Below are 22,107 nucleotides of genomic sequence, written 5' to 3' on the forward strand. Positions count from 1 at the left end.
GAGAGGGAGAGGGAGAGGGAGAGGGAGAGGGAGAGGGAGAGGGAGAGGGAGAGAGAAAATAAAAGCAGGAGCCAGAGTCCTCACCTTAACCTCTGAACTGCAGCTTTTGCTTTGGGTGAATAAGGTTGGAAAATCCTAATCAATTCAACCTTTCCAATTCTTTCTGATTGCTTTTTTATTTTCTTCCTTCAGCTTTTGCTTTGGGTGAATAAGGTTGGAAAATCCTAATCAATTCAACCTTTCCAATTCTTTCTGATTGCTTTTTTATTTTCTTCCTTAAGAATGGAAATAAATGGAAGGTTTACAAAGCTCAAGGATTTCTAGACTGCCCTACTTTCAGAAGCTGGTTCCTTAGTCTGAGGAGAGAGTCTGCAAGAGAAGACATTATTTTGTTTAATTGTTACATTCAGCAGCAGCAGCAGCAGCAGCAGCAGCAGCAGCAGCAGTATAAGGCTAAGCTGAACAGGAGGTTTCTCTGGGGCAAGTTTCCCCTGAGAGTCCCCAAGTATCTACTGCTTGATAGCAGGAGGCTAGCACACTTTTCAAAGGGCTATAAAGAGCATGTGCTTTTAGGTCTTCTTTGCTGAGAGACTCAGTGGGGGCTTGCTGGTACTCAAGAGCCTAGGAAAAGCAGTGAATATCAGAAGAGACGACACAGCCATTTGTTCAGTACTTAATGCACACATACTATACATGATGGCATTCTGGGATCCAAGGAATGCAGTGGGGAAGGGCCATAGGAAGATCTTTGCCCTAATGAACATTATGCATCAGTTTGATGCAGAGAGGAAGATAATATGTAAAGCCACAGAAGGTGATGAGGAGTATTTGTGGGAGGCAGGAGCAGAGGAAAGGGGGGAAATGATGATTTATTTATTTTGTAGGAAAAAAGTGTCATAGTTCAGGCCACTTGACAGTGGAAGCCTTTCGCAATCTCAGAGGGCAACATAGAAGCAAACACCAAAGGAAGAGGGGACAGGGGGCCGAGAGGAAAGTATAGCACACACAAAGGTCCTGAGGCAGGACCTCGCTTGCTACCAATGAGGCTGGCATAGCTGAAGGGAAGGAGATAGATGAACTCTGAAAAGTTGATGTGAAGGAACTCATTGGAGAGTTCTGAGCATTGAGTGAAGATACCCAAAGCTTTCCAACAACTACTTACTGAGCAACATATCCAAGAGGGAAAGAAGGAAAAACAAGGAAGAGAATAAGCACTAAAAGCTGGGGTGAGAAGAACGCACGGGAAAGTTTACATCCTGCGGGGTGTTCTGAAACATCACTTGATAGGAGCCTTAAAGGATGCCTTAAAAGAGGAGCTAAAGGCAAAGCCGGGTGGGGTGGGAAGAGAACATCAGCAGTAGCAAAGGGATGAGGCTTGCAGCCAGGACTGCAGCCAACATAGAGGCTAATGCAGATGAGGAGTAGGAGGAGAAGAGAGACTGGAGCGGGCTAGAGACAGGCTAAGCTGCTAAAGGGACTGAAATTTAAATCAGTGACCCAAGACAGAAAAACAAATGTCAGTCACCACAGACAGCATACAGATAAAAAGGCTTTCATTTTGGAGCCCCACTGAAAAGAAGCAGGACCAAATTCCACATCTGGCCAGGTTCACAAGGAGAGAAGTCATTGAACACAGATGGAGTTCAGAGTCTCTAAGCGCCTGCTTAGCCTGTCACGACTCAGGACCAACAGGAGCCTTTGGGAGTTTGTTTCTCCTACTACAACATGGCATGCGCCTAGCAGGTTGGAAAAATTAAAAATAACATTCATCAAGTCCATGAACATAGCAAATGCCAAGTAAACTATAATTATCGTGATAAATATATATTCTGCTCATTTCGGTTTCTTCTCCCCAGTTGTGAGCACAGGACATGTACCAGTTGCACTTTGAACTTTGTGTATCATTTGCAACTCATAGTTTTGGTTTTGGTTTCCAAAGAAGAGAAACTTTACTTTATTCACAGCTTAGAATTGGTGCATGCCTACAATGTGCCAGGCATAAGACTTGGCACTTGACACTCTAACCTTACCTTACCGTGTGTTACTTGGAGTGTTCTGGGGAGCAAACTCCAAAGGAACAACGAAATACATGACACAGGAGAGCACAAAACAAATGAAAGGAAGACATGGACATGACTGAGGCAGAGAAGAATCAAGGGAGTCCAGCACGGATGGTAAGCAGGGGAGATAAAGGTTCTCCCCAAAAACAGTCATCTGTAAAGGCCAAATCTGGGCCAAAGGCCACTCAACAGTGTTACTGCTCTCCTTCATTTCTAGGAAAGACTTCTCTAAAGCAGGTTACACTTCCTCGAGGAGCAGGAGACAGGCCCAAGAACGAAGCGGAGGAGAAGGAAGGGTGCTTGGGCAGAGTAAAGAAAATGGTACATGCAAAACACCAGCAGTCAGTAGATGCAAACTCAGTAGGACGTAGCCCTTAGCAGAGAACTCAGGGAGCCAGGCATGGAAGCTGCTGTTTGTCTGTCTAGCACTGAGGAAGCTGAGGTGGGAGGATCTGAAGTTTAAGGTCAGCAAGGGTTACATATTATAAAGGACCTTGTTTAAAAAAAAAAAAAAAATCATGGGAAATGAAGCAAACGTCTCCTGAGTAGCAAGTGCATGCTGTCCCAGAGGCTGAGCCCACACCACTGACTTCCAATGCTATTCCTTTCCCACCGCCTACTCAGAAGGCATGCAAAGAAAAACGTCCTAAGCTCATAGCCACTTGTGAGTTCTACAAAGCTCCCCTCCTGGGATGTCATCACAAACACCAGTATATTCTTCCAACACAATATTCCTTTGTGGTAGACAGTCTTATGTCAATTTTATAGATTTGAAAGAAAACCATAGAGACTCTGTGTATCTTCTCAATATTAATCCTAGACCTACAATTTAAATCCCATGTTTACTCTACCTCACTCAGAACAGCTAGCTCTGCTCCAGTTCTCATCCCTAGAGAAATCCACACACTTTATTATAGATGTGTAAGATATGAGAAATTCATGTGAGAGAAAAGGACGGTCAAGAGGAAGATTCTCCTAAAGCCATGCATTTTTATGAGTCAGCCAGAGCCATCAGGCACCTTCAGCTTCCTGCATCTTCCCCCTGCAAACCGTGCTGGCGGTGAACGTTCCAGCTCCTTCTAGCTGTTACTGCACAACCCAGCTGGTGCTAACCTGTAAGGAACGGAGCCTGTATCTTAAGGTTTGTGAGCCCATCTGAAGAGAAATGAGCACACTTCAAGTTTGAAGAAGTATCTTGAAAAAAGAAAGTGCTGAAAGAAATCTGATTCAGGAAGCTGTTGTGTTTATCTTCCAAGGTCTCTTGAATAATAACACGATGACATAGTGTGTTGTCCTCAATTTCATGCCTTAGCGATCAGGACTCTCAGTGTTTATGGAAGTATATTATTTCTCTTGGTAACCCCTGTAGCTAGTATATGCTTCTCCTATTTCTGTCTTTGATTTCCTGTTTGTACTGAGAAGCTTACTGAGTGTGTGGGGTTCTGAGTGGTACTGTAGGAAAGCATTTTGGTAAAGGAGAAAGGAGACAGCTCCTTGCTCCAAATGTGCTGCATGGAGGTGCATGACTATCATCCCAGGTATCCAGGAGACTGGAGTTAGTAAGAACATTACAAGTTCAAGGCCAGCCCGGGCAACTTAGCACAGTTTGGAAAAATAAAAGCAAAAAGGGTGGAGTGTAGCTCAGACACAGAGTGTGTTTCCTCAAACCATACAAGGCCCTGTATTCCATTCCTAGTGGCTCACCTTTTTAAAAAGGCAAAATAAAACAAACAGAAGATTTTTTTTGTACCAACCCTTGAAGTCAGACTTCAAGCCATTTCAGGGTTTGCTCTCATAACTGTTTCTAGAGTCTGTGCTGAGAGCCCCTCCCCCATTTCTATTTAACCATATTTAACAAGTTGCTGCTATATCATGGGAGTGCTGGGTGGAAAAGGAACCACATTGCCCTAAGAGATCTCTCTATGCAAAACCATCTCCATTCCCATCATGATGTGTCATTTTTAACCTCTCTTGTCTCTGAGACACTTGCTCTACCTCCTGCAGATGACATTTTTATTTTAAATACAGGTTTGTTTTGTTTGAGTGTTTGTTTTTTTTTGTCTTTGTTTTGGGGTTTTGAAATAGGGCTTTTCCAAGTAGCCCAGGCAGGCCTCTAACACAATGCCCTGTTTCTGAGTGCTAACTCCTGGAATTGTAAGTGCAGGCTATGACTCCCAATGTATGTTTTGCTTCTTGGAAGAAAAACACAAAACAACAAACAAATAAATAAAACAACCCTTTTAGAGGAAAAACAAATGCACAGCTGAGCAAAGTTTTTGAGGCCTGCAATTCCAGGAGGTTAGAAGGCTGACACATAACTTCCACAGGCTTACAGTCACCTTGGGCCATGTAGAGAGTTCCAGGCCAGCCAGGGCTACGTAAAGAGATCTCCCAAATCCCCCCCAAAGTCAAAGACACACATGTAAGAACCATAGAATGTATAGGCTCTGCATGTCTGAAGATCCCCAAACATGATATTCAGGTCAACTGAAAATGCTGGGGAGGAGAGGGGCAGGGAGAGTAGGGGGTGTCTAAGTGTGTATAAAGCATGTGTAGAATGTGTGATGTATGCATGTAAGCATGAAGGTGCATGTGTCTGAACAAAGGCATGTGGGAGCTGGAATAGAGCATTTGGTGGCTTCCTCTAACACTCATTGTCTTATTCCCTTCATACATGTCCCTCACTGGACATGAGGCTCAACCTTTTAATTAGGTTGGCTGGCAAAGGATCATAGCAAAGCTTGGCTTTTATATGGATTCAAAGAGATTCAAACTCATGTCCTCTTGCTGGCACAGCAAGCTCTCCTATCTGTTGAGCCATTCCCCCAACCTAAAACCATCATCCTAAGTTTTATATGTCCATTTCAAAGGATGAAAACAAGCAGATGAGTCATAGCTATACCAATGACTGCTTCAAATCCTACATTTCAAGGCACAAAAATATAATTCATGCTAACTGTTCTGGAAAATTCAGTTGAACAGCATGAGGTTTCTTGAGAGGACAAAGGGAAGGTAGAAATTACAGATTTGGAAGGGTAGCCTGTAGGAGTGACAGGCTGCTCCACGTCGCCTTGGGACGCACGGCCCACAGTTATCTGCAGTTTGATCACTCTACTCAAGGGTTCGAGTCCAGAGTAAGCATCCACCTGACCTAGTTACAGCCCTGTATCTATTCCCAGCCCATGAAACTGGAAAACAAGGGCTTTGCCTCACAGTGGCAATGCTCTGTGCTCGGTGAGAAGGGCAGGAAAGCAAAACCAGAATGCTCATAAGCCAGAAGAAAGGGGAGTAAAGGCTGGACAGGCAAACAATGGGGCCATCCTAACAGTCACTCTCCTCAGACACCCACCAGCTAGCACGAGGAGCTTGTGTAACAGTTCACTCTCCCGTCCCCTCCCCTGACACCAAGGCTAGGACTCTGACTTCTGTGACTGCAGGAAGTGTGATCGAAAGAGTGGTATCCTGGAAAGCTCTCACCCAAAAGTCTGTTAAGAGTCTCAAGTTCCTAAGACAAGCAACCACCTCCTTGTGGAAAATATGGCCTACCCAATATAACTGTTAAACAGTCACATTTAAGTCAAGGATGTGTTGCTTCGGTGATTCCATCTGGAGACTTGGCTGGGAAACGCACGGTTGGGAAACATGGCAGCAATATCTCTTTCTATAACATTTTTCACTTTGATCAATTACCATTCCATTTGATAGGAAAATTGTATGTGGGTCAAAGGCCTACGTTACCAGCTGCCCAGGAGTGTTCTTTGCTTTTTGTTGGAATTCCTTAAGGGGGAAAAAATCCTTTTCTGAATTCCAAGAAAATTTAAGTTGAACCAATCAATGGGCACACTGGGCTGGGGTGGGGGGGGGGAAGAGCTGCTTTCAAAAGGAAATGCAAGTGGGTCAATTTGTGGGGACAACTGGAAGTTGGCCTGATTGGACTTAGTTCTTGGGTGCACCCGAATAGAAGGTACCAACTATTTCAAATAGCCTTTACCAAGGCACATTCCATTTGGCCGACATATTCTATTTTTCCTCCTGGTGTTCATCGATCTCTGAAATTATTTCATGCATCTTGCCTTGTCACCCAGCTCCCGCCACTAGGATGACAGCCAACAAGGACAAAATCAATTTTGTTCACCACGTCTGGCACAAGTGGGCCTTTAATAAATATTTGTTTTATTCCTACAGGGTGACTGCTTGCAAGACGGCAATAGGTAACCAACTAAACTCCTAGGAAGGAAAAAATTCAGGTATGGGGTATGCTCATAATCCTAGCACTCAGGCAGGCCTACATAATGAGTTCTAGGTCAGCCAGGGCTGCAGCGCAGGCAGGTATTTTCATCTCGGTGCTATCTGCTCCCATAAGCACTGGGTCAGGCCGGTGATAAAGATCTGCCCTTGCTGTGCTTTTAGCACTTCGTTTGCTAGAGAACGCTGCCGTCCTACATGCCTCAGTGATCGAGTTTCCCAGCATCTGAGTGGTAATAATAGGAATCGTAATTAGCAGTGAGATTACAAGCCATTTACCAGTCGCACGCCAGGCATTTCCCACATTTTATGCCAATTTAATCATATTCCAAATATTTCTTTAACTTTTTATTGGTCCTTTGTGAATTTCACATCATGTAATTAATCATCACGTACCCCAGTCCACTCATATTCTCCTCCCCTTGTACCTGCCTTGCAACCTCCTCCCTCCCCCAAAAGAAAAAAAATAAAACTCTTGTGGAAGCTGTAGTGTCAGTGTGGCCCACAGTGTGCCCTTTTGTCCACCCTTCATTCCTTGCAAATGGTCGTTGCAGGGATTCATTGATCTGGTAAAAGGCCTCTTGCTTCTGCTACTCTATCAATTCTGGAACCTCCCTGAAACTCCTCTCAGATATCCTGTTGTCGCCCTGCCTGGTGAAGATCCTGTAGTTTTGGATCTGTAGGACTGGTTCTTTCACACACTCCAGCATGAGGTAGATATTGACGTGGGCCAATTCAAAACCCTGGATCTGGACCTGAGAGGTATCTAAGCTGCAGGTCTATGGATCCAGACATAGTCACCAGTGGCAGCACAGGCTAGGACCTGTGACATCACCAACTAGTCACATCAGGTGTTCCTCACTTCCCTCCAGTCTCCAGCTCTGCCTCCCTTCACTGTGGCCAAATTCTGCTTCACTTTCTCTTCCATTTCTCTGCCACTTACTTGCTCTTCTTGGTGGCACCAGAGGTCTGAGTGTCTGGTGTCATCTCAGGGCTGGTCTCAGGAGTGCTATGCCCTGCTTATGTATGATGGCACCAGGCAGGTATCATCTCTGGTATGGTTTACCCCGTCCCCTCTCCCCACATCCAGGCTTGCTGGTGTGGGTCTGGTGGTCAGCTCAGGCTAACTGCCTCTAGCTCCCTCTAGCTGCCTCTAGCTCCCTCTAGCTGCCTCTAGCTCCCTCTAGCTGCCTCTAGCTGCCTCTAGCTCCCTCTAGCTGCCTCTAGCTGCCTCTAGTTGCCTCTAGCTGCCTCTAGCTGCCTCTAGTTGCCTCTAGCTGCCTCTAGCTGCCTCTAGTTGCCTCTAGCTGCCTCTAGCTGCCTCTAGCTGCCTCTAGCTCCCTCTAGCTGCCTCTAGCTGCCTCTAGCTGCCTCTAGCTGCCTCTAGCTGCCTCTAGCTGCCTCTAGCTCCCTCTAGCTCCCTCTAGCAGCTTCTAGCTCCCTCTAGCTGCCTCTAGCTGCCTCTAGCTCCCTCTAGCTCTCTACCCAGGATGCCCTGGTGCTGGACTGGTAGCGGTCTCAGGCTCACTTTTTTTCAGAAAAAGTTAGGCTACTGACCATTCAGATGTTCATAGGTCAGAACACTGAGTGTCGACATAGCCTCTCTCCTCTCTGCCATCTGCTGACACACATGTGACACAGCAGCCACACCTGCCACACTTCTATCATATTCTGAGTATTAAAGATTGTAAAGACAAAGCAACCAGATCTTTGGAGTGTTAAGAAAAATCACCCGGAGCTGATAGAAGGAGGCACTGATGATTGTTGAAATCAGCTGGTCCATGGAAGCCCACAGCCCAAGGCATTGCAACTTAATGCCACGTCTGTGTCTGGAAACAGTATAGTCAGACTTCCACTGATAGGGCATGTCCTCTGACCTTAAGATATCTCTAACTCCAGAAGACCACACCTTTAGACATTCTTGGCATCTTACATACACAAGTCAGTCGGTCCCACTGGAGTGATAACTGCAATCAATCACTTAACTCAGTGTCTGTGAGAGGTGGGTCAGGTGGGTTCCGTGTCTGTTGAGTCCTCTGTCTGGTTTGGTGGATGTTGCCATTCTCCTTTCCCACGATAGAAACCCAAACTTTAAGAGCAGGCAAACCTCTAGCACACAGTCCCTTAGCTCCTCAGAAGAGCTGGGCTTGACTGATCAATTGATATCAAGTTCCTTATACACAGCAGAATTGGGGGCCTCTGGTTCAGGTTTGCACTCTGGATAAGTTTCTTTTTTCCTCCATGCCTCCGGAGTTAACACCTGTTTCTCTTTGACACCTCAGAAACCACTCTTCCCAGAGAAACCTCTTGGACTTCCCTATTTTCTGTGTAGTTATCACCAGGGGCTCTTAGGACTTACGGACGCTATTAAAATAAACACGTGAGAAGTCTACAGTACACAGGGTTCCGTCCCACCAGAGTCCCATAAGATCTTGATTATCTGGCTTTCCTCTTCCAGCACTGTCCATATAGGAAGAGCTTCCCTAACAATGCAGCAAACAGGCCCACTCCAGAATGGCTGACCCCATTCAACCCAAATACAAAGTCTGTGCTGTGCCAAAAGTCCTGGCTAAGACTCTCCTTGGCCCCTTTTGGGTCAGCTGCTCAGTCCGGAGCCATTGCCTGTGGGCTGCTGTGCTCTGATTGGCCAAGCCTGGGTCACATGCCAAGTGTGGCCGGATGGAATAGCTCCCACCTTAACCATATGGACTGAGAGTGGGGGGAGGGGTGACTTCTCCAAAGGAGATGTTGGATGTTGTTACCAGACGGGAGAATGACGATCAGCAGCAGAAATAACAGATGCCCACTACACACACCAACCCAGACTGGATTCAATGCCCAATTTTGTCTTCATAACCACGAATCGGGTAGAGATTTTTGTTGCATGTGTTTTTCTCCTCTACTAAACTATAAACTCCTCCGGGGCAAAGGCTGAACCGTCTTTGTAAATCTAGAACCCAGTAAAAGACTTGACACCTAATAAAACCATATTTACTGAATGAATAACCAAATGTATTAATTTAAAAAGAGCCGGCGATGCTACCTCACTTTCTGTAGGCAGCCTCGGGGTGAGGTGGGAAAAAAAGAACACAGATGCTAAGTCACTGTTTTTCAGCTTGGAGTCCAGGAAACCTCCTGCACCAGAACAACTTGCAGATGCTGGGGCAAGCAGCAGGATTGGTTTGCTGGGCAGCTCAGTAAATAAGGGGGAGGCAAGTTTAGCAAAACTTAATGCGATTTTTATGCACATTTGTGTTAAAATCATGGCATTACAGGAGAGTAAATATCCTCTCCATTGTGTTCCTGGTCTGTAGACTAAAGATGGGTGCGGTTGTACTTGTCCAGCACCTCAGCTTGCTGTCCTTGAAGATGGTGAAGAAGTATGGTATGCCCAGATCTGCGTTTGATCTTCAGAAATAGATTAGTAATAAACAAGAGACTAAAGAAGCTACATGTCTAGGGAGGAATCAACTCAAGAATTCCAGTGGTTTTCTTATAAAATGTTGGGCTTTTCCTACTGGAATTATTTCTGGTAGTAGGCCTTTAGAATGATTGGTGCATACCTGCCTGCCTGCCAGTTCTGAAGATCCAGTTATGTGCTTAATCATTCCATCCTTACCACAGGCCTGGGAGACAGGGATTCTTACCATGCCCATTTAAAGTAGTATGTCAAATGCGTGTATGCACACGCTCACACGCAGGCACTTGGGTGTGTTGGGGAGGTCAGAGGACAACTTGCAGGGTTCAGTTCTCTCTTCCCACAGGCATCATGCTGGGGCCAGCATCATTAGCGTCCCCCAACATGCTCATTTTGCAGATACAGAAACAGATAAAAGTCCTTGTCAGCTTGTGCAGCTGAGGCAGGATCCTAACTCAGCTTACTTCAGTGTCAGTTCCATGGCTCCTAACACTATAGGGTAATTTCTCTTTAGAAGTGGCTCATCTTCCCCTAGGAAATCCACCAATCATTTAGGAACCACAGTAAAAAGTAAAACTCCTTGAAGACCAAAAGCTCCAAAAAGTCCTCTGATTAAAAAAAAAAAAAGTTAGACAGGAAGGATTCAAGGACCACTCACCGGTCAGACCTGCAGCTCAGAGAAAGAACACTGTTTACCAGAAAGCTGGTCTGCCTGCAGCAAAGCAGCCCAGGGCTCTTCCCCTCCTCAAGCACCTCTCTAGGTTCTGTCACACCTCTGTGCTTTGAGAACCAGGAGTCGACTTTAATCTTAGATGTCTGTTTTTATTTTGAATTGCTGTATTTCTTTTTTCCTTCCTTACTTCTAGACACCAGTGCATTTCTCTCTGTGAGCAAAGCCCGAGGTGCAAGCCAAGCCCTCAGAAATGTGATAGCTGTTACCAAGGATCTGAGGAAAAGTAAGAAACCTAGACACAAAATCAAAACGCTCTACTCTAGTATCTGGGGTGGCGCCCGTCCCAACCAAAAATGGGAAGCACAGGCTTTGTTCCGGGATGCTTGGCTGCTGAGCCACTCTGAAACCCCCTTCTCACCTGTGGATTCTGTGCTGGCTTTGCTGAGCACTGTGTTAAAGAACCTTCAAACATTCTTGCTCTAAGGAGTGTCTGGATGTTTACAGTTAGTGAGCACATGTGTCCTGTCTTACTCAGACATATAACCTTGACCTACTTTGTTCGAACAAGGACATATTAAAACACGACAATTTCTTAGGCCCGATAAGCAAGGATGAGATGCGATTTTAAATATGCCATGCCCTGTTCCACCAAGCCAAGTGTGAACAAAGTCTTGCCTTTCTTGCCACCTCTTCCCCAACGCAGAATTGGGTTGAGAAATTTGAATGGCTACTGAAAGAAAGGCTAGTAGACCACCTTAGTATATGTTGGTAACATATGGTACCCCCACCCCAGAGGCCAAGTGAGGTCTTAAAGAGAAAGGGTAAATGTCAGGAGCTAATTATCAAATTAAAAGAACTTTGGGAGGTTCCCCTCAGATGTTGGCCTGATGCATTCTCTCTCTCAGAACATCTCCAGGCTGTGGGATGGGCAGCAAGAGTTTCCGCTCAGCACCTGCAAAGGTCTGGGATGGGGAGGCTGTCCTCTGTGGAGAGCCTGCTTTTCATGGACTCTTCTAACTCTTGGCCTGTTGGGTTCTTCACACTGTCTGTCCACTGTCCAGCAAGGGGCCTGGCCATGGCTCCCTTTTCTTGAGCTACTTCATCCAGTTTTGAGCAGCCCCATTTCAGATTGGCCTTTTTATGTTTGATATAAAGAAGAGTTGTTGGCCAATTTCATCTTTTCATCGCTGTTCTCTAGGCCTGGATCCAAGCGGTTTGTCAGATGCTCATTAACTCCCCCTTTGGCTCTTTCTAGTGTGTCTCCTAAGCTCATTGTGCCAAGAACTAACGCTTTCTTTTACACGATCCTCTTTCTCTGCTCCATCAGGGAGACAAATTACTTTCCAAAAGGGATCGCCAGGGATGGTTTAATGAGAATTTCTTTGGGGCTAGGCACGGAACGCAATGTAGTTAACATTCGGTGGACTTAATTGGACTTTTCTTTTCTGCCTCTTTTTTAAAAAAAATCTGAAGCTATCCTGTTAATCTCTCATTTGTAATCAATTGTGTTGACTAAACAAAAGTCTAGGTCGTCTTTTCTTCCTGTCCCAGACAATCCTTTGTTGCCTCTAAATGCCTAGTTCTTGAGTGATCCTGGTTCTGTAGATGGGCCCGATTGTTGACAGTTCATTATTGCGCTTTTGTCCAGTTAATCTTTCTTGCTGTGTTTTGCATGTGCATGCCTTAATGAGCTCCGTTGGCAATTAACATGTTTCTGGGAGCAAACTGGTTGCTCAGACGTTTGAGAGGGACGTGCAGGGAAAAGGGCAACGCAGCTGCCTTGAGGTTGTTTATTTCCCAGCGTTTTCTCAAGACTCCTGTACCCTCTTTGGTAGCACCCCCTTCTCCTCCTGCCCCCTCCCCTCCCCCCAGCCCATTTACCACCTGCTCACCTGACTTGTTACTGCTCTAACTCGAGGGTCTGGCTCAGGCAGCCCTCTACCTTTTTGTGAGCCAAATAGCAAAATGGGGCTCCGTGTAAACCCATCTCTGCAGCCAAGGCAAGAGCATGCGGAGTACCCCCCAAAATGTATCTGGATGCTGGCACTTCTCTGGGTCGTTCTTTGTAGAGGGGAGCCTCTAACCCGCCTAAGGCAATGGAACTGTACAATCTGTTACGTACGCGGCTGTGGCTTTGGACGAAGGGTTTTTTTTCTTTTTTCTTTTTCTCTTTTTCTTTCTTTCTTTTTTTTTTTTTTTTTTTTTTTTGAGTCTTGCTGGCAAGATTGCTGAAGTGTGAGCAGTCATGGACAGAACAAACATCTTGTAGGGGAAAAGATAATTGGAGTCTTTTTTGTGTCTATGACAGGATTCCCTTCCCCCGCAATTTGATTTTTTTTTTAAATATTTTTTCAGGGTGGCCTCTTCAATTTAATCAAGGTTAGAATATTAATATGCAGCGGATGACTACCTTGTTTAAGTCATTTATTGATATTGCAAACTTCAAGTCATGCAAACAATTTAATATTATGGAGAAAAAAAATGAGAGAAAACAGAGCCTTTTGCCCACCGATTTCCATGCAGGAAGCTAAGGAGAAGGCAAGCTACAGTGGTTCAGGAGGGAGCTCAGTGCTGGCTGTGGAAGGCGCTGACTCTTTCCAGGAGAAGGAAGCCTTTCCTGGATCCACCACCGGGGAAATGGACCACTTCAACCAGGGAATGGGCTCCAACCCGAGGAAGGCAGAGCTAAGCTGCCTGAATTTGGAAGAACTGTTTATCTTCAATTACCTTCAGATGTGAAATAACACCTTCTCAGGTGCGCAGGAGTCTAGTGTGGAGGTTAAGTAACAATCAAGTTAAGAGACACAACCTCAAGGCGGTGGGAACATGAGGGAAAGTGCACAGGTTCATCCTAGTCAGAGCCTCTTCCTGGCAGCAGGGACAAGCAGGGACAAGCAGGGGAGCAAGGCCAGCTCCACCTGAGCTGGACTTTATTCACTTTGGAGTTTGCCAAGAAACCACCCCCTAGTACTTTAAAACCTCCAACCTGAAGACACGTTGTTATTTTCAGCTTAAAAGAGGAGGATACCCTTTTGTAAAAAAGTGACATGAAAAGTGACAACAGAAGACTTTCTCAAGGTCGTGTTGCTTGACAGTTAGAAAGCTAGCCTTCTGGATGGCATGTTCTCTCTTCCATGTAGCAGGTTTCCTTAAGAGAAGGACACTTGACTGTAATTTCCTACAAGCCATTTCCCTTCACACTCCGCACTCGCCTTTGTATAAATATCTTCCTGAGGTGTTTTAAGATGTGCTTGACATGATAGGATCTCCAAGCAGCATACCTGAAAGGGTATGCTTGAGAGATGGTGGTCGTGGTGGTGGAGGAAGAGAAGGAAGAGGAAGAGGAAAAGGAGGAGGAAGATGTTTGATAGAAATGACTGATATAGAGTACTCAGGTGTTCTAGAATGGAGTGGGGTCTAAGAATGTCAAGCAGAGTTAATAAAATACTTTGAGAAGAAATGAAGAAGTGGAGGGATTGACCTCTCAGACTCATGCAGCCTCCAGGAGGGAAGTTCATATTCTCTGTGGCCTGTCCTCCTCACCCCTCCGGGGTTTCCTGGGTTTTATAGCAGAGAGTTGGTAGTTAAATCTGCCTGCTCCTGTGGGTCCCGATCTCTCCTCAGGGAACTGCAGCCAGAACAAGATAGAATTTAAATTCCCTCTGGCTTCCTCGCCCCCCTCCCCTGGCTACATCTTCCCAGACTTGGGGGAGGAGGAAGGAGAGGAATACAAAAAAACGAGGACGCTCTCCTTTCAGGAAATGGAATTCTAATGTACGCGTTCCTATTTCTGAATCGGAGGTACTAAAAATACCCCTGCGACAGCCTGAGGAAGCTGTCGCTGTCCTCTGTGCAAACAAAATCGACAATCCTCCTTCTCAGCGCAATGGGTCTTCGGATGGGGAGGGGGCCCAGGACAGAAGGTTTGGCTGTGACCAGGAGATCTTCCACCCTGGCCAGGAGCTTCTCCAGGCCACGATCCTGAGATTGCTTTTCATCAGTGAAAACTGAAGGAAGCGATGGTCTCTTAGAAGCCCGGACTTTGGATCCCTGCCCTTCCTAGCCGTGGAACTCTGGGCATGTCATTTCGATGGTCTCTCTGCCTCTACTTTTTCTCTGCAGAGTGGGAATAATTCTCTCTCTCTCTCTCTCTCTCTCTCTCTCTCTCTCTCTCTCTCTCTCACACACACACACACACACACACACACACACACACACACACAGCTTGCAAATTGTTGCTAAAGCCACAGTAAAGGTGTTGAGTGCCTGGCTGGGAAAGAGAGCTCTAGAAATAAGAGGATTTCTCTCTCTCTCTCTCTCTCTCTCTCTCTCTCTCTCTCTCTCTCTCTCTCTCTCTGGTGTAAGTCAGTGGCACTCTCAGTAATGAGTGCCTACTGTATACAACACGTTGGGCTAACCCTCACTAGGTGCTGTCAGAGTTACCTGGGAGTGCCCTTTGCAGTAACCATCCTTTCCCTCCAAATAGCCTCCACCCGCGGTGCAAATCCGGATGGGGTCAGCGCTCAGCAGTTCTCACCCCCTCAACTCGGAGGCTGCGTGGAAGAGCACTCCCGGGCCCCGCGCCGCGTTTCCTCTGGTGTAGAAGAACAATGTTCCAGAAGACGTGGGCTGAATCACCGCACTGATATTAAAAGTGTGGAGGGGGTGGGGGTGGAGGGAGGAGGCCAGGCGCGACGCGCCAGTAATCCGAGCTCTTGATTATCTAGATTCGGATCAAACGGGGCGGCGGCAGCCGGCCCCCTCCTGGGAATGATTAGATGATTAATGTAATGCTGTTTGAAGGGTCTCTGTTTTCTCTCTTAATTTGGGTCATTACTTAGAAAGCAAGCGTGAGATCATTTCATCAGCGTGCACGGCGGCAGAGATAGCTATTGAGGAAGTGGGCTAACTGCGTGGTAATCACGACCGGGGAGGACACGTCGGCCAGCTCCGGGAGCTGGGCGCGCCCTCCCGCGGCAGGGTGCCGCTTACCGATCAGCCAGCCCAGAACCGAAGTGCAGGCAAAGGACGCCGAGAGCTCGAGAGCACGGCCTAGGCTGGACAGCCTCTAGCTGTCGCTGTCAGAGGAGGCTAGGACCAGGGTTGCGCTCCTTAAACCCCGGCCTTTTTCCTAAATTGCATGCTGTTACGCCCGGGATACCCAAAGGCCATTCCACAGCATCCAGCCATTTTTTGACCCTTAAATTTTTTTCTCACCCAAATAGGAATCCCAAGCATCTGCTCAGTCACCAGATAAAACCTTGGGCTATTGATGGAGCCGGATGGAAGTCTTTCGGCCCATGCGCCTGGATGCTTTAATATACCAGCATACCAGGAGTACGGGTTTAGCCTTAGCTTGGCCCCGGTGTCCCAAGGAAGTTACATTTGGGAAAGGAAAAGCTATAAATGCCTAGTTCCACCTCGTTCTTTGGATTTGTTGAGCTGACCTCGTGGCGAGGGAATGGGGAAAAGAAGACGCGCACTAATGGTTCTATTTATTGAGTCATATATATGTAATATTCCGTGTTCGCTTGTACAGGAGAGATTACAAGGTTGAGTGAAGATGGCAGGGGCATCACGCTCTTCTGGGCGCTCACGGTGACAGGCTGGGATTAAAAGCCGGCTGCCTGAGGAGAAGCGGAGGCCTGGAATTTAATATGTTTCAGCGCACTGGATTTAAATACGTTTCCTGAATGTACAAAGGTGGGAGCCACGCGTTTGTGCCGGTCGTCGAGGACACGTTTACATTTCCCCCAAAATATGCTGGTTTTGATAAATAGATTTTAGCCTCTCTGCTATAGTTTTTTTTTCTTTTAATTTTAGAAATAAGTTTATACGTGAGATCTGCTTGGGTTGATACAGGGCAGGAGGAACAGACAAGGCAGTAGTTCTCAGCTCTGAACTGTCCTGGCTAGGTCCTTTGCTGAGGGGGTGGCGGAGGGACCCACGCTGTCATGAAGTTTGCGCACATGTTTCTTTAAGTCAAAGTTTCTGCAAAAACCTTTGCCGCAAGTGGCGCACGTGAAAGGCTTCTTGTCGTTGTGGGTGTGCATGTGGAAGGTCAGATTGTAGACCTGATGGAAGGCCTTGTTACAGATAGTGCATTTGTACTGCTTCTCGCCGCTGTGGGTGAGCTTATGGTTCTTGTAGTTCCCTACGGAAGAGCAAAAACAACAAAAACAAAAACAAAAACCGTAGGAGTTTGTAGTGGAATCAGACCTCCCCCAGACCCTGCACCACCACCCCTCGGTTCCTGCAGTAGCTTCGAAGGCGATGCTTGACTAGGCGGGCATGACCTCTCCAAACTAAGAAGTTGTCAAACTTCGTCTGTGTCAAGGCCAGAGCGCTCCCGAAAGGACGGTGGACCAGGTCTTACCCAGCCGACACAGGCCCTGCCCTGCCCGGTACAGAGGCCCACAAAGCGTCCCTCCTGCCGAGCTCTGCGGGCTGGGAAACTTTTGTGCAGCCTAAGAAGGCAGCGGGTTCTTAGAGCTGATGCCCCCCTCCAAGAAATCCGCACAAATCTAGGCTCGGTAGCTCAGTTCTTAGCACCGACCCCCCCCCCAAATCCTCATTGCTATCTGAAGATACAAAATTACATTTGAAATTGAGTAGAGTCCCAGGGTCTGGAAGCACTGGCGACCTGCCCCCTACCCCCAAAACCTCTCACCCCAAAACCTCTCAATCTTAAATTGTTCCTACAGAAAGATACTGTTTAGATTTTTTTTTTAATTAAAAAAAAAAAAAAAAGGAAGTAGTGCTTACAAAGGGAAGCCATACTGTGTTTCCTTTTGCCCCCTTCCTTAATTCCCAGCTCCAAAATTCAGTGCTCTCGCGAGTCAGGCCTGAATCCAGGGAGGTCTACCAACCCAGCCGGGAAAGCATCTACCCCTGTCTGCACAACCCGATTCCAAAGAGCCGCTGCGCCCTAGCCTGCGGCTTTTGTGCTGCCTCTACCACACTCACCTCATTCTCAGCACACTCCCCCTCCCCTGAGACCCTCTGAACCCTAAAGAGGAGATGAGGGGGTGCCTAGCTTAGTACCTTACCTTTTTGGTGAAAGCCTTTGCCACAAAACTCGCAGACGAAGGGCTTGTAGCCCGCGTGGATGCGGATGTGCGTGTTGAGCGTGGAGCTGCGATTGAAGGCTTTGCCGCACTGGTTACACTTATGTGGTTTTTCCTGCGGAGAGGGGCGTGCTACAGTAAGGCCGAGACCTAGGCAAGGGACAGTAGAGCCCCCACCATGGTTAAGGAGAATCCAACACTACGGCTCAGACTAGGGCAGTGATTGATGGTCGCCGACCGACCGGGCCTGACCTAGGGGCCACGTACCTGGGTATGGATAATTTTGTGTCTGCAGAGAGTGCTGGCCTGGCGGAAGCCTTTGCCACAGACTTTGCACACAAACGGTCTAGCTCCGGTGTGGACAGGCATGTGGCGGGTGAGGTTATAGTGAGCATTGAACACCTATGGAAGGATGAGAGTGGAACTTGGGCTGAGTCTGCCAAGGGCCTAGAATCAGGCCCGGAGGCTACAATTCAGCTCCCCTAACCAACCATCCCATCCGAAGCCAGCAAGTCCTTTTGTCAACTGTGTGGCGATTTTACAGCCCCATTTTACAGAATAGGAAACTGAGGCTCAACTGAGCATCGAACGGAGCGCGCAGCTATCGGGAAGCTCCTCTGCTTGAGAGAGAGGTATACAAGGCTGCCCAAGGGGCTACTAGTTCCCTCCCCCCCAGAACCGTAGGCCTCGCCTCACCTTGCCGCACACTTCGCAGGTGAAGTTTTTGGGTTTGCTGTCAGTGGAACCCCCCGGGAGTTTGCTGTGGCTCTTGACTCCCCCTCGTTCAGCTGTCAAGGCCGAGTTCTCCTTCAGCACCTGCTCCAGTGGCGCATGCAAGCGCTCCTTATGGGGATAGGAAGCTGGGTGGGGGAACTTGTCCGCAGTCAGGCTGGCCAGTTTGGCGTTCTCCAGCAGAAAAAGCTTGGGGTGAGCAGCCAGGGAAGTGGGGGCCTGTGCGTTGAGGAGGCCGGACGGGAAAAGGTGGCCTCCGAGGAGCTCCGATGGTGGGTAAGCGGTGGAGTCCAGGTAGTTGAAGTAGTAGAGGGAGCCGCTGGCAGGCAGCCCCACAGCCTGGTTGATGACCTGCGGTTTGATGACCCTGCCGGCGGGCAGCGCAGAAGGCGCGAGGCCCAGTTCGGCCTTGCAGCACACGCCACAGTTGGTTTTGCACAAGCCGCTGGCGCCGCACACTGGGGCCCCCCCGCCGCTGCCTCCTCCTCCACCGCCGCCCGCCCGGAGGCTGCTTTTCCAGAACTCCGAGTAACTGAGCAGCGTCTTGGACGGCACCTCGTAGCCTAGAGGCTGGAGTGGGATCATACAGGGCAGCGGCGAGCAGAGGTTGAGCAGTTTCTTGCTCTGGCTGCTGTCTGCCTCTAATGCAGCAGGCCGGGGCTCGAAAGGCGCTCGGGGCTCGGACGTCTTGGCCATGATGCGCTCGATAGAGAAAGCTAGTGTTTTAGAAGTGGCCGGTGACGCTCCAGCGCGCGGGCAGGCCGGGGGCACCATGGTCTCCAGGGAAGCTGAGCTGGCCATGGCGCGCCAAGCTGAGCCAGGCTGGGCCAGGGCACAGCCTCTCTCCTCTAAGTCTGCATTCCGGAAAAGGCAGGGGGGAAACCGCAATTTAATAAGCACCTAGTCGGCCCCGGTCACCCATTTGCATTCAAATGAACAGAAGCAGAACAAAGTGCACCCAAGGGTACCAAATTACCGCCCATTAACCCGGCGCGCAAAGGAACCCACCAGCTCTTGCCCTGGGACTATGAAAGGGGGAAGAAGGGGGAGGCTGTACAAAGGAAAGGAGAAGGGGTAGAAGAAAGAAGTCTCAAATTAACACTCCCCAGCCCTTCCCTGGACCCAGGCCTCCGCCACGCGTGCTGGGAACTGGGCACTGAAAGAGCAAAGTTAAAGAGGGCCGGAAGAACCATCTCGCTTTTACCTCTTTCCCCCACCGCCAAGGAGATGCGTTCCGAGCCATGCAGCGTGTCTCTTCTGTCACATTTTGATGGCAAACATCTTCCCCTCCGCGTGAGATCACTGTCTTTTACATTCAGCTGACATCACATGAAGTCACTTGAAGTGGAATGACATGGGCGGCGGCGCGACTCCCGTTGAGGACCCTGCGTTCCCCCGCGCCTGCCGGCCGCCGCCACCGCCCCTCAAACTTTAAAGGAGGCAACTAGCGCCCGCGCTCCCTTCGGGAAAGTGCGAGCGGTTTGCGAATCGGGAAGGAGGGAAGAGAGGGAGGGGGAGGGGGGAAGAATCGTGATGGTTTTGCCGGTGGAAGGAGGTGGGGGCCGCCCAAACCCAAACCTAGGCAGAGTTCCTTGGGTGATTCACAACTTTGGGGGGCCTACAGGTTTAGGGTACGCGGGGAAGGCGGGGTGTCCCGGACGCGCTACCTCAAAGGGCCTCTAGTGTCCGTCTAATCACCAAAGTATCCCTTAGCCCTGCGCAGCCGAGCTGGGCATCGTGCTAATAAACTGCCATTTACCTACGGAGCCGGCGCCAGCCCCGAACACGCGCAAATGATAATTACCTCATTAGGATGTGGCGCATGGACGCGGGCGTCGCGTTTGGAGGGGGGAACTTGTTAATGGGGAAATATTAATTTATGCAAAAGCAACGAGCTCGCCTTGGCTGGCGTCGGAGGTCGAGAGAGAGCTCCCCGCGCCTAAGGACGACCTCGAAGAGTCCGGAAGGGCAGGCGGCGTGCCGGGATCCTGGGGACCTGGGGAAGGGTGGGTGCGCCTGCAGCTCTCTGGCCCACTCTTTCAGTAGGGCTGGGGGATGCTTGCCCTAAGAGGCCTAGGGCTCTTTGAGAAGCTAATCGATCCGAATTGCTGATTTGTGATCGGGTTTGAGAGTCGAACGAAGCCAGGCTCCGCGCCTGGTTTAGGGCTGCGTGCGGGGAGGATCGGAGGGCAGCTCTCCCGCTGTTGGGTACTTACTGTTTGTATAATTGAGAAGGTCCAATCTCCACCTGTTTAAGGAGCAGATTGAAACAGCAGAACCTCCCCTGGATCCTATTAAAACGTTTTTCCTCCTAAGGCCATTCAGTCGAACCAATTTTCCGAAGTGATTCATAGAGCTGAATTCTGCCAAGGCAGCTCTTTCACTTTTAGCCACTAAAGCACCGCGTGGAACCGGGTTTTGTGTTTTTCTAAAATAAAGAGAAGGATTATCAGAGGGGAGAAAGAGGGGGGTCTGAAGGGGGGCGGGCAAAGACTTAGTGTGGCCAGAGGTACAAGCCGAGGGAAGAAAAGGCTCTTTTCTAGACAGGCCCCAAGTAAGTTCGGAGGAATTCAGCGTTTTTGTGCCTGGCGCACAAAAGCAGAGCGCTCCGCGCTGGGTTTGGAGGGGCTGAATTCATGTTTGCAGACCATTCCACCTGCGTATCACAACAAACTGCTCAAAGAAGCTCCAGCACTTTCAACAGGCCGGGTGCTCATGGTGACAACAAAAGTGGTCGAGGCTGAGGGTTCTTATGGGGGGGGTGGCTAGCTAGAGAAGGAGAGAATTAGGTTTAGGGAAAAGGGGGGGTGTGCATGGGGTTTTTGAAAACTTTTGGCTGTTTTTGTTCGTCGGACAATTATATCTTGCCAGCCGGCTTTTGCAAGACCAAGAGCTTTGTAGCCGCAACGGCAGTTTAAGAGGATTACGGTGGGTATAATATGAGCAAACAGGGTTGAGGGTTTGATAGTCAATTCCTTCTCCTGAGATAGCATCAGCGGAGCCGGGGAAAGTGCCGGGGAAGGCAAACCCTCTTCTCTGTTTCCGGCGGACTTTGCAGCTGAGTGTCCATCTGATCCCAGGCCCACTACTACCCGTCCCAGGGAAAACTGTCCATCCAACGCCGGACGGACGAGCAAAGCTCTAGTTTGGACTGCAGCCGAACAACACCCTATCCTCGGCAAAACTCTTTCCTTCCACCCACCTATCCAGCTGTGGCTCCTCCGATAGCCATTTCAGGCCAGGTGTGGATGGAGCAGGTAGAGAAAAGTATAGCTGGGAAACGGGGTGGGGGTGGGGACAACAGACAGAGGTCTCCAAGGAGAAGTGACAGTGGAAATGGTCTATGATAGACTAATAATCTCATCCTGCCAAACTCTGAAACTGTCCTCAAATTCAGCAATTACGAGTCTGTCTCCTTAATATCCACCACCACACACACAAAGCTGAAACTTCCAGGTATCAAAGCTAGAGTCCTGTCCAACTGGAGAAGAATATTTTCACACCACCCATTTAATTTAAGACATTCCCACAGGGATGTAAGTCCACACCCAATGTCCCCCATCTCTATGTAAATGACAAACTTATAGATGACCCTCCTCTCCCACCAAATCTGAAGCAGACACTCACCCAGCACTGACTGAGACAATATCAGTTCACCTGCATCCTCAAAACCTGAATTTCTATCCCGACTTTCCTGTGGAATCCTGCTTGCCACCAGCCTTGCACCCCAGCCCCTTTCCCACATTGGGCAATTATGGATCTCCATGGCACCTGAAAGACATGCTGGTTTGAACACTCCATCAGGCTGATGGGCTTCCAAGGACTTTCGGAGAACCTGCTTTGCCATCCCTTCTGCTTTCTGTTACTCTCTCTCTCTCTCTCTCTCTCTCTCTCTCTCTCTCTCTCTCTCTC

General features: G+C 48.6%; 1 protein-coding gene and 1 non-coding gene across 4 annotated transcripts; both read right to left on the reverse strand.

Moving 5' to 3' along the window:
* Positions 1-7,845: 7,845 nt before the first annotated feature.
* LOC115064595 lies at positions 7,846-7,974 on the reverse strand. The gene has a single exon (XR_003844433.1). It is a non-coding gene; the product is annotated as a small nucleolar RNA SNORA17 (small nucleolar RNA).
* Positions 7,975-15,890: 7,916 nt separating this feature from the next.
* Positions 15,891-20,429, reverse strand: Fezf2 (FEZ family zinc finger 2). 3 transcript variants are annotated; one of them, XM_021203431.1, is made up of 6 exons: positions 20,412-20,429; positions 19,400-19,533; positions 18,160-19,049; positions 17,731-17,865; positions 17,446-17,578; positions 15,891-16,550 (listed from the first exon to the last, which is right to left on the reverse strand). In XM_021203431.1, the coding sequence occupies exons 3-6, from the start codon at positions 18,994-18,996 to the stop codon at positions 16,288-16,290; spliced, it is 1,368 nt and encodes a 455-aa protein (XP_021059090.1). In that variant the 5' UTR covers positions 18,997-19,049; positions 19,400-19,533; positions 20,412-20,429; the 3' UTR covers positions 15,891-16,287. The 3 variants fall into 3 exon arrangements, with proteins under 3 accessions (XP_021059090.1, XP_029397164.1, XP_021059091.1); XM_029541304.1 differs by lacking the exon at positions 20,412-20,429 and having other exon boundaries at positions 19,400-19,673; XM_021203432.2 differs by lacking the exon at positions 20,412-20,429 and having other exon boundaries at positions 16,193-16,550; positions 18,160-19,670.
* Between the last annotated feature and the right edge of the window lie 1,678 nt (positions 20,430-22,107).

Source organism: Mus pahari, chromosome 8, assembly GCF_900095145.1.
Source record: "Mus pahari chromosome 8, PAHARI_EIJ_v1.1, whole genome shotgun sequence".
In the NCBI taxonomy this organism is placed as follows: Eukaryota; Metazoa; Chordata; class Mammalia; order Rodentia; family Muridae; genus Mus; species Mus pahari.